The sequence below is a fragment of the Xenopus laevis genome, chromosome 6S (assembly GCF_017654675.1).
Source record: "Xenopus laevis strain J_2021 chromosome 6S, Xenopus_laevis_v10.1, whole genome shotgun sequence".
NCBI lineage: Eukaryota > Metazoa > Chordata > Amphibia > Anura > Pipidae > Xenopus > Xenopus laevis.
In genome coordinates this window covers 93,011,409-93,024,300 of record NC_054382.1, presented here as the reverse complement: position 1 = coordinate 93,024,300, position 12,892 = coordinate 93,011,409, and the positions used below count along the sequence as shown (strand labels likewise).

Here is a 12,892-nt window from a genome sequence, read left to right as displayed (position 1 = left end):
CTGCTGTCTTGTCATGTCTGTGATAGATTTTCATGAGGACAGTGGAAGAGACAGTTCTGTCTATAAATGTAAAATAGATAAATAAAAAAACATTGGGTCGGATTCAATTCCACGAGAAAAAAGGTTTTTCATGTGAAAATGAATGGACGAGATTAAATTTGTGATGCAATTCAATTCAGAAAAACGAATCTAATGTTTTATCAACTGAAAACTCTATTGAAGTCTTTGGGGAACAAAACAGGACCTACGTTTGGAGAAAACTTTTTTCTCCTTGAATTGACTCTTGTCCATGAGTTTCTGATTTGAATCTGGCCCATTGTCTGATAAAGCTTCTTTTTGATTATGACCTGACCGAATGCAAAATACTTGAAATGAAACGACTCTAGTTGTGAAAATAAACATTTAAGATTTTCCATACCTGCTGGGCTCAAGCCCCTACTTCTGTCCAGCATTGGGTTAAGCCCCTAAGTGCACAAAAACACTTCGGAAGGAGTATTCTGATAGTAGGCACGTTATAAATCCAGAGCAAAGACATATTAAATGGTTTGTGGGTTGCAAAGATACTTCTTTTATTCCCGTATTTATTTACAGAGGTGGATAACAGGTTTACTATAAATACTTAAATATGACTTAGTTGACAACTTATTCACAGTGATGAAACCACAAAACCAAGGGGTTGGACCTGCTTCCTATGAAGTTATTTTTATACTACATCTTAGTCAATACTATCCATTGTCCTCAGGTGATATAATAAAACAATTTACGTTCAAATACTTGAGAAGAAAAGACACTGGTCATTCAAAGCCATGTAAAATACTGTTCCTAATGAGTGCCACACTGGTCCTTACTCCACAATTTCATTTCAAGCCCAAGTTTCTCTCATCGATCAAAATAAGTTATCTGCTTCATAACAGTTTTTTAATTAATAGCTGAATTTCCCAATTGTTTTGCCATTTTGTTATAAAATGAAATGTTTAATCCCCTCTTTAAATGTGCAGTTTGTGTGTATGAGCTCTAACTAATCATTAGTAAAATATAGATTGCCACTTCACAAAATAAAACTTGTAAATGTCTCTGTTAATAAAGGTTTTACATCTCAAGGCTTCTCGGTTATGTTACTCTTTGTGTACACAGACTCTACTGCAGTTTTTTTTTTGTGTTTCTCTGTATATCCATCCCAAAGTACGGAACTTCATTGTGACTTTTGATGTGCTACCTGCCTTTTCTAGAAGCAATTCTCCTTTTGCATTATTACAAGTGTTCTACTCGGTCACCTGTTACCTAAGAGGGAGGTGCATTTGAGACTCAAAATAAAGTGCGCCATCTGCTTTAGAAAGAAAAGGAGTTGGAACTCGAGCCTATGCTTTTTCACATTTAGAATAGGAAGACCTCAGAGTCCACAGTACTGTATACCCTACAATTTTCTATCGCTGTACACTAGATTACAGACTACTGTAGCTCTAAACAAAAGAAAGAGGGGGGCACAATTGTAAATTTTATACAGAGGAGCAAAGCCCCCCCCTTTTTATTTGTTTTTGTTAAAAAAAAAGCAGCACTGTTTAACCCATTTCTGTCAGAAAAAAAACATCATAAGGATGAAATGAGCCAAGACTAAGAAAAGAAGCAGGAATAAAGCCTCATAATACATCTCTTAGGAGAACTGGCAGCTTTCACTACAAACTAAGAAGGAAAACTAAGAAATATGAGGGAGAGAAAGAGCAATAGAAAGATAAAGAGAATGAAAATACAAATACATGTAAGACTTGATTGTGTTCTATCAACCAGATAAAAAGACAATTTATATATATATATATATATATATATATATATATATATATATATATATATATATATATATATATATATATATATATATATATATATATATATACAGTTTATTGTTTTTTTGTATGATATATATATATATTTATATATATATAATATCTCTCTGGTCTTTCTTGGAATGGCTTCATAGCCTTGTCTGTGCCTCTGGGATGTAGATCTCAATACTATCAGCACTCTCTGTAGCTGAATTCTGCCGGACAGATGCAGCACGTTTCGCAGACATCAGCCGCTTCCGGGCTTCATGTCGTTGTCTCTCTGAACTTTCCAGAGATCTGTCTCGGACCAGTGGGGCCTGACCTTTCGATGGCTTCTTTGGCACTGGAGGAGGGGCCTTTTTATCCTGATTAGAATAGAAGGTTGATTCCATTATACAGATTCTCCATAAGAGCTGTTAAAACAGCTTGCCCAACTGTCTATATAAATGTCTCATTTTTTGTTTAGCGTCGTAAATTGTGCAGTGTTATGCAGTATTGTCATCATGGTTTGTGTCAATAAGTGTCAGTATGTCGGCATGCTTCATTAACTGGAACTAGAACCCAGTTCATATTTTAATATTAGAGGGAGTATTAAAATATACCGGAAATTCTAGGCTAATACCGGGAAACTTGTGCACTTGCTCAGTTTTTTTAGACAATGGGCAGATAAAATGAAAGAGCAATGTATATCAACATCGTGCTCAGCACTGCATGCAAAGTGCCTCTAAAACATATGACATGCATTGAGAAATCACAGAGAATCTGCGTGGCTTTTCCATCATGGTGTAAGATTTATACTCTCTAAAAATCTAAATTATTATTCAAAAAGCAAGGTTTTGAGCTATATAATCATCAGTTTGTTTAATTAAAAAACTCAGTTCTATCAAAAAATAGAAAGCGAATTGAGGAAATCTGTGACTGCCAGCAATAATTCTCCATTATTTTTCGATTTCAACGTTTTTTCTGCCAAATGTATTAATGTGAAATGTAAACTGAAAAAAAACCCACATCAGCTAGAATACTTGAATAATGTGGGGAAAAGTTCAAAACATGGGAACTTGGCTTATTTCCTATTATGGTTCTGGCAATATATTTCAACAATAAACATTAAATTGACATGACTTTTTAAAATGAGTAATGAAATATAGTATAATAACCATGACTAGTAAAAACTAGTAATAACTAGCAATCATTAAAAAAAAAACTACCAAAATAAAAAAATTTGCATCATCTCCATGCCTAACATACACTTTATATAGAAATTTTTGGTTTCTTTTTCTGCCATAAAAAGTTGTTTAAGGCTTGATCTAATTTTTTAAAGGGAGATTTAAAATAGGATAAGATATCTTTGGGAATATTAACATTTTAAAAAATGCCACTCTCCTTAACAGACTGAGAGGGCAATTCATACATTTACTACATAAGGAAATTTTAGATTGAACAAATGGTTCAAATAAATTTAAAGTTTAAAGAATATAGTTTAGATAAATCCGATTCTACTACAATACCCAAATATTTCAGCTTTCCAGAAGGTGATTTTATTTTAAGATCCTCAAGTATCTGTTTCGGTATAGAACCCGTTATATTCAAAATATCAGTTTTATTAAAATGATTTCTATACCCAGAGAATGAACCATAATGTCCAAGAAAATCAAATATATTTTTAACAGATCTAGCCAGATTGGTGACCACTAAGAGAAGATCTTCAGCATAAGCTAAAGTTTTGATGACTTTGCCATTTATTATCAATCCCTGGAAAATATCTGTAGTATCTAAGTATCTGATCAATGGCTCCATCAAAATATTGAACAAAAGTGGGGACAAAGGGCATCCCTGTCTTGTCCCTCTAAAAAGGTTAAATGTTTCAGAACACTCTCCAGCAACTATACTTTTGCTTTAGGGAAGGAATAGATTTTTTTAATAAAGTTATGAATAACCCTTTAAGACAAAATTTATCACAACATTTAAATAACAAATCACAATGTATATTGTCAAAAGCTTTTTCTACATCCAGACTTAACAGTGAACAAGAACTTGCAGAAATCTTATGTATAACGTTTAATAATTTCCGTATGTTTTTTATACCAGAACTATTCTTTACAAAACCATTATTAAATTTCCATCAAAATGTTGGATAATCTATCTGCCAAAATTGTAGTTAATATTCTTTGTGACAGGAATGAACCTGTCCTCAGAAATGTACATTACACATAGTACTAGAATTGTTAGAAAATTGTTAAGGAATATGTATATTTGCATGTGACTTTCCCTTTACAGCAGTAGGTTTTGTTGCGTGAATTTTTAGTATTATTGTCTGAAATGTACCACATTCGTTATACAATTAGGTTTTTTTTGGTTTTTATGGTAATGGCATAAGGGACAGATTCTAGGAACAAAAACATGGCATTATTACATTTTCAAAAAATATAAGGTGTGGGCTTATTTATCAAGCTCAAATTTGTGAGGTTTGTAAGGTTTTTTTCTACTTCGAATGAACTCACAATGTAACAAAAACTCGAATGTTTGCTTATTTATGGAAAAATTCGAAAAAACTTGAACAAATACAAGCTTGAAAGAAAAACAAATTTTCAAGTTTATAGGCTTAAAAACCTGAATTTGTGAGTTTACAATGAATTAAAACTCGAAAATTTGAGTTTCATGTTGCCTAGGACAACTCCCATTGACTTCTACATGAACTCAGATGGTGTTTTTTTTACATTCGAGTTTTCAAGTTACATTCGAGTTTTCAAGTTTTTTTGCTTAATACGTACCAGAAATTCATGTTATATTCAAAATATAATTATAAATTTGTGAGTTTTGTGCAAGAATATTCGAACTTTGGCAAAAATTCAAATTCTAACCTTGATAAATCACCCTCTAAAAGTGTCCTAATTGCCCTCACAGACCTGCAAATGGCCGTGCTGGCGCTTGTTAGGCAATAGTTGCTTGAAATATATGGATATTGTATAAATACTTGGATATTTCTTGACATCAATATACATCTATAGAGGTCTGTTTTGGGCTTTTTCAAAAAGCATTGCTTAAAGTATTAGAAACAGACCCAAATGCCATTACTCTCTGTAAAACATATGGGTGGATCTTCAAGAGGAAAAACAAAGGAAGACATGCATTTTAAATACAGCAATAGACTTTATTTTCAATACAGTTGGCTGTGATAAAATGAGCATTGTGCTATGGCCTCATACAGGACATTTGCTTCATCAACAACTACAAGAGTGTTCATATTTGTACAGTGTTCATACCAATATCCAATATATCTAAAAGGATTAGTAGGATGACATTTACTGTTGCACATTAGGATCCATACAAAGCATCACATTTCTTTCTCTCTAATTTGTCATGCAAAATCATGTCTAACATAAAATAGAATTGTTCTGCAAAAACAAACCTTTTTTTTAGTTTAATGTACCAGCAAATAAACATTTATCTGGCCAATTTCATTTATGTTTAGATGATTTACACATTAATTGCAATACAAATTTTGAAATGGATAGAGCTTTTGCAAGACATATTAGTATACATAGAGATTAAGAAATGAATGTTCACTCAAAACACCGAAAGCAAAAAATGTAAATTTTTAGGTTGAGCTTCCAAATTTGTTATATTACATAAAAACTGTGCACAGATAATTTCTTATACAGATTTCCTAGTCACATATTTTTGAAACCTATTATTTAGCAGGCCACTGATTACCCCAAGATTTGACAGCTAAGGCCTCCTTTATTGAGAAGGATTTGGGAATTTTTGTGGATAACAAAGTGTAAATCTAGGGCAGGTCACTCAGTGGCTATTAAAACTGTATTGCATTAAAAAGGGCATTAACTCAAGTTATGTAAACATAATTTTGCCTTTTTATAGGTCTCTGGTAAGGCCTCACATTGAGTATTCAATGCTGTTTTGGGCTCAAGTCTTTAAGAAGGATATACAGTAAATGAGCCGGAGAGAGTGCAACTAAACTGGTTAAAGGGAGTCTATATAGTTTATATATGTGAATGTAAAGAGAAATCTATATGTGTGTGCACTGGAGGGGTTGAACATGGACTTTTGTCTTTTTTCAACCCAAATTAGCTATGTAATAGCTCACACAGCAATTGCTATGTAATTGTAGAAATGTTTATCTACAATGGGCAAGCAATTGTTGTGTGAGCTATTACATAGCTAATCCAAGCCTGTGTGCTATTGATGTCTATGTGACTTGCAGTTGCAGAAATACACTGGCAGAGCTAACACTACATCTGCCATTGGCCTTAATAGAATTGTCAGGTATTGCTATGAAGGATAATGCACTGTTTTTGTTTAGATCAACAAGGTAGATTTCATTAATACTCTATAAGTGATGCAATATGAAAAATATTGCTTCTCTTGTATTGAGTGAGTTCCTCATTTTGACATTTGAAACATACTGTAATTGCAAATATTATCAATACAATTAAAATCTAAGTTATATTCACCAAAAGATAAAGATTTATAAAGATACATAACAATGTGCAAAATAGTCCCTTGGAAATAGTGAATGTTAATTAGAAGAAAGTGACATTTATATGGCTTTTATGAAAGAAAAGGCATATTTCGTAAAAGATCTTTCTTAATAAATAAGCATACATTATATTTTTTAAATAAATATCATAGACTTGTGGTCAGTCAATGGGAGGCAAACTTTATGTGGAAATGATGGCTACAAAATCTGAGTTTAATTTTTAGCACATGCTAATTGGCAGGGCTCTAACACTTTGTAGATGTACTGATCAAAACCGTAAACCACTTTTTGAAGAATTGCCAAATTGATCAATGCATTGAATGCACATTTTAGCAACTGTGATAAAATACATTTTCAATTTCAATCCATTTACAGCAGCCATATCATGCTTTCTAATCTCAAAACGGATCCATTCCCTGTTTTATATCCATTCCTTATGGAAACTGGAAGATTGGGCAAGGATTGTCTAGATACAAACTCATCTGAGTACCTGCTAAATTATTGTCATCATTAAATAAAACTGTCTCCAGAAATAGGCCATGAAATTTGCTCCAAATTTATCTCCCAGCAAATTTGTTTAGAAGTAGTTTTACAGATTTGTTATTTGACATTGATAAACGTGTCTAGATTGAGTGGTATAACAAGAGACAGTAACAGCATTTATCTGCCCTGCGCCTAAATAGTCATATAGAGTTTACAGTGTTGGCATATGAAAATCTTATTATTATATTAAAATAATAATAATTATTATTATTATTATAAAAACCTCTCACTTCTGCAGTACTGGCGTTTTATGGCTGACATTTCTAAAAATATCAACCAAACCACAATGAACAGCTATGAAGAGTCCAAGACACATAGGGAGAGGGCATCATGGGTTTAGAACAATAAATAATTATAACAGATTCATAATAGAAACCATTTAGCTTGTGGGTTCATTAAAAAATCAACCAAAATGATGCATACCCAAATTTTAATGTGGTTGAGCCGCTAAACTCTGTTCTGTTACAGTAAAGTACTTTTTCCAAAAGGACAGTGTCTCTGTGAATACCACAAGCCAGAAGCATGTGATAATTACTGGGTGATGTTTGCACTCCATTATCTCTGTGTTCTGGCCTTATATCTAGGGATCAAGCCAGAGAGAATTCTGACTTTGCTCATTGTAGATATATTAGCTATATATGTTCAGTGAAGTTGTGTAATTCGTTTGCGAACAAGGAGATGCCACTGCTGGGAACACTGTGCTCAGCATAAAACAATTCACAACTGTCTGGTTATTATATATATATATATATATATATATATATATATATATATATATATATATATATATATATTAATGCAATGGCACAGTAATGTATTAGCAGCACTGTAGCAGTTAATGATTCAAGAGAAAACCATTGGGCCGAATGTGCCGTTCTTAACGATTGTGTATTCACAATCTTTCTTATAGTTCTACTATCCTATGAGTAGAGGCAGTGGTAATTGTGCTATCATACAGAATTGAAGGAATAAAGAGTAAAATCAATCCCAAAACTCTTACAGTACTTTTTATCTCACAAGAATCATATTCTGGGTGAAATATGGTGCTATGAAAAAATTAATATACCTTGGGGAAAAAAACTTTTTTTTGAGAAAGAACCCCCCTGTATTGGAACTACAAACCAGCACCCCCCTATTATAGGGTAAATTTGGATTTTTTACATAAATATACCCCCCCAATGAAATTTACAAGGATATAAAAGAGAGAACTTTGCTATGAGTGAAGTGCCAGAAATACTGAGATTACTCCGAACACAGGCAGTACACCATTAAAGGGAAGATAAAGACGTAGTCAATGTGTCCCTTTACTTTTTTATTGATACTATAATCAATTATAACCCTACTGGTTAACTTCATCCTATAGTTATCCATATTATACTAAAAATATTATTTTTTTAAGTTTAACTTTTTAAAAATACACAATGAATAGTGGTACTTTAAAAGCATACAGGGGTGCTTTGCCAATGAGGCAAGTTGAGGCTGTCGCCTCAGGCGGCAGCGCCCCACTAGGTACCAGGAGCAGCAAAAATGCTGCTCCTGGTACTTTAAGAGCGAATTTCCGGGGGAGGGGGGGCAGCAGCAACTGCTTCTGCCTCAGGCGGCGGAGGGGCCAGGATCCCCTGAAAGTATATCTTGGCCATTTCAGTGCTACTAATTCAGTTTTTCAGTCTTATTTGCACACGTTTATGTAGTTGGATAATATATTTTAAGAAAAGTGATGTCATATAAAATAAAGTCCAACTGTCCTCCTTAAACATTAATGAAACCTCTGCATCATAATCACAGTAGTAACTGATTAAAGAAATGATTCATTACAAAAAGGATGCCAACAATCTGATCAAAACAAAGACCTATCGGGAGAGAACCACTTGCTTTGTATTCTTTATCTAATATCATTATGTCCTTATATTGTATAACGGGGATAGATTTTTCTCTGTATTCATCTTCATCAACAAAAATGAGCAGTTGGCAGATGTAATTTACAGCGCTGATTTGAGTAAAATAAACCTTTGAAGTACTGCTATTTAAAATGTGTGTTTTTAAAGATATGGCTTAAAATAATAAAAATATATTTTTTTTCTTTCATAGATAGTGTAACATCCATAAGGGCACACACACTATGGGGCCGATTCACAAAGGGTCGAATATCGAGGGTTAATTAACCCTCGATTTTCGACTGGGAATTAAAATCCTTCGACTTCGAATATCGAAGTCGAAGGATTTTAGCGCAAATAGTGCGATCAAAGGATTATTCCTTCGATCGAACGATAAAATCCTTCGAATTGAACGATTCGAAGGATTTAAATCCAACAATCGAAAAAACTTAGGCAAGTCTATGGGGACCTTCCCCATAGGCTAACATTGAGTTTGGTAGCTTTTAGATGGCGAACTAGGGGGTTGAAGTTTTTTCTTAAAGAGAAAGTACTTCGACTATCGAATGGTCGAATAGTCAAACGAGTTTTAGTTCGAATCCTTCGATTTGAAGTCGTAGTCGAAGGTCGTAGTAGCCCATTCGATGGTCGAAGTAGCCCAAAAAACACTTCGAATCCTTCACTCGAAGTTAGTGAATCGGCCCCTATTTGTTTGTAAAAATACCTGTGTATTGCAGACATGCTTTTATGGCCCAAAATAGATAACCACAAATAATACAGGTTTATGGATAGATGGAGCATAAGCTATATGAAGATTTTTATTTATTTATTATTATTATTGCCTAAGGTAAGATAAATAGATTTCCATGTGAAGAACCTATTATTATTTTGTTTTTAGGTGCAGGTAAGCCGAATTAATCTACTGATTTTAATTACGCAAAGTTAGTGTAGAAAACTACATACATCTTATTTGCTGCCTACAACCTGATAAAGCCTTTCTATTGGAACAGTTATCCGAAAGGCAGTGTTAAACATGATACTATTCTGCAGGGATTAAATCATTTGCAAAAGAAACCTAAATGTGAAAAATTGTCCCCTTAGGGAAAGGCACACATCCATGCATTACTGAGGCATTTGCAGGTGTTTTTTTTTTGTGAAACATAATAAAAATGGGATCAGAAATTACAGTAGCTGTAGTACTGAATTTAGAACATTATTTATCTTATATTTCAGGTATAGGACCTGTTATCCAGAATGCTTGGAACCTGAGGTTTTTCAGCTAAAAATAAACCCAATAGATCGTTCTGCCTCCATAAAGGATTAATTATATCTTAGTTGGGATCAAGTACAAGGTATTTTTTATTACAGAGAAAAAATGAAATCATTTTTAAAACGTATAATTATTTAATTAAAATGCAGTCTATAGGAGATGGCCTTCCTATAATTCAGACCTTTCTGCATAATGAGTTTCTAGATAACAGATTCCTATCTGTACTTTTAATATTTTGTTGAACATAGAGCAGTTGGAACTGCTTAGAGAATCGCCTAGCCTATCACGGGCTTCCCAAACTGTCCAGAAATGTGGACTGAAGCTGCAAATAGTAGATTTTTTGACTGCTAGAAGCATTTTTTTTTTACATGACATTGTGTTCTTCTGAAAATAGAGGGCGTACTCTTCATCTCAGCAGGTTAAAAGGTTAAACTGAGACATCAAGGAATAAATCAATTCTAAAAACACAGTTGCCAGGCATAGGGCAATTGTTGATCAACTCTGGTGTTGTAGAGAAGCAGCAAAATTAGACTTGCAGAAAAAATGGAAACAGAACAAGGGGAGGCATCATGATGGGGGGGGGGTATAGAAAAAAATTACTCTTCCAAGATACATTTCTAAAAAGAGGTGCAACAGCCGAAGATAAAGGTGCCATATATCACTGGAGGGAATGGGTGAATAGAATAGAATCTAACTATTGCTGAATTCAAATGTTATTAATAATAATAATATACAGTAGGAAGGAGAAGGTTTGCCAGCTTCTCTATTATGGCAAATGGTACAACTGTTGAAAATATTACCTGAGAACAAACACCAACTCCCACCAAAAATATCTATATAAAAAAGATGTAAATAATTCCACATAATAAATGATTGTGTAAATATATTTTTCAATGATGGTAGAGGTTCCTTTGCAGTTTTTGCTCCTGTTTTTTGAGGTGATTACCAGGTTCAGGGTGTTTTCTGTGCTTCCTGACTTTTCTTGGTAGAAACTCCTGGAATGTGCAAGTACATTGATAATTGTGCTTTGTATAACATCTTGCAGCTTGACTTCATTTTTAAATGATAGAAAAGAAAGAAAAAACATCCAAAAAAGCAGGATCCTTCATATATACTGAAAACAAAAAGGCACTTAACCTACTGGAGAGCGAGAAACTATCAAACCCTACAAAGAAGGACCAGGTTAAAACTCATGGCTTATTATTTCAACTGTCATTTTATAGTTATCAGTGAAACAAAATAAGAACAGTTGAGAGCAGGCATTTATAACATAAGTCAAATGCAGTCTGAGAAATGACAACAGCTCAGTTTGCTATACCTACCTTTTTATCAAGGGAATCCATCTGTTTCCAGTTATTGGACTTTAGCTGGTGGAGCTCATCGAATTTCATACTAATGTTTTCTATTGACAGCTGAAGCATGTCCCAGAACCCAGCTAAATCCTGAGAGGTAGGCCTAGGGTGTGCATTAGGATTCTGGAAAAAAACACACACACACCAATGTCCATGATATGCAAAATTAAAATGCTTACATTAATATAAGGAAACTGGGTATTAGTATTGAACGTATGAAAAAATGCTTCCCAGTGTTTCAAAATGTTGTTGACTATGGATAATATACTAGCCACTCTGTTTTAAGGAAGGTACCACAAAGTCCAGCAATCCCTAAAAATTCTTTGATCTCATATAATTTCAAGTATTTGTACACATTTGACTCTTACTTGTACTTTATTATGACAGATACCATAAACTGAGTTAGCTCAGGTCATAATAAAAGAATTACATATCTACAGGCTAAAGTAGTTTACTTTTAAATTAAGCATCATATAGACAGAACTATATGTTTGTTTTGGATCTTGACTTATTCTTGCTATTGAAATGCTATTCGCTATAGATCTACTGATAATAAATATTGATCCTGGCAAAGCTATATTGGACCTGGTGACATTGAGAATGTCTAGAACCTAGAGGCACTGAAGGAGCCTTAATCTTAAAGGGGTAGTTTACCTGTAATGTAACTTTTAGTATGATGTTGAAAGTGATACTCTGAGGCAATTTACATTTTTTTAAGCTTTTTATTCAGAAGCCCACCAGTTTGTAATTTCAGATATTTTTTCAATAATTTTTAAATATACCATAGCAACCAGGCAGTGTCTAGAGTGGGAGACTGGAATATTTATAGGAGGGGAACTGAATAGAAAGGCAAGTAATAAAAAAGAGCGATAATAATAAAATCGTAGCCTCACAGAGCAGTTGTTTTGAGCTGCTGGGGTCAGTCACCCCCATTTGAAAGCTAGAAAGAGTCAGATAAGGAGGGCAAATAATTCAAAAACAATAAAAAATAAATGAAAACCAACTGAAAAGATGTTAAGAATAGGCCATTCTATAACAAACTAAATGTTAACTTGAAGTGATATAAAAATGACTATGCTTGACTAATACCCACTTTCCATAGGAACTGTATATATTATATATTATATGTGTGATTTTTAACATAAATATTATTTTATTGAACCATATATACTGTATATACAATATATATATTTCCCTGACGAAGGCTTCTGTGCGGAGCCGAAACGTTGGATCACCAATAAATCTCCACTTTCATTTGAATTATTGACTTGATGTATTTCCTTGGAGTGCTGTCAATCCCTGCATTTTGTCTACATACTTCTCAGACTAGCACCCAGGTTTCTGCATACTAATGGTTGTGCATTCCATTCTGTTTGATTATATTTATATGTATATATATATATACACACATATATATATATATATATATATATATATATATATATATATATATATATATATATATATATATATATATATATATAATATACATAATCACAGTAAAAATGTAGAATATGTATTTAAAAGTATTTACACAA

General features: G+C 33.2%; 1 protein-coding gene across 3 annotated transcripts in view; it reads right to left on the bottom strand.

Moving 5' to 3' along the window:
- Nucleotides 1-1,905: 1,905 nt before the first annotated feature.
- The window catches only part of dlgap1.S (discs, large homolog-associated protein 1 S homeolog), a 307,453-nt gene continuing 296,466 nt past the window's right edge, over nucleotides 1,906-12,892 (bottom strand). Inside the window, exons 13-14 of one of the 3 annotated variants that reach the window (XM_041567833.1) lie at nucleotides 11,325-11,477; nucleotides 1,906-2,185 (exon numbers count right to left, since the gene is read on the bottom strand). In XM_041567833.1, coding sequence (XP_041423767.1) covers nucleotides 1,970-2,185; nucleotides 11,325-11,477 — 369 coding nt within the window. In that variant the 3' untranslated portion in view covers nucleotides 1,906-1,969. Of the gene's footprint in view, nucleotides 2,186-10,183; nucleotides 10,998-11,324; nucleotides 11,478-12,892 lie in introns of those variants that run through there. The other 2 variants (XM_018268896.2, XM_041567834.1) reach the window with 2 other exon arrangements.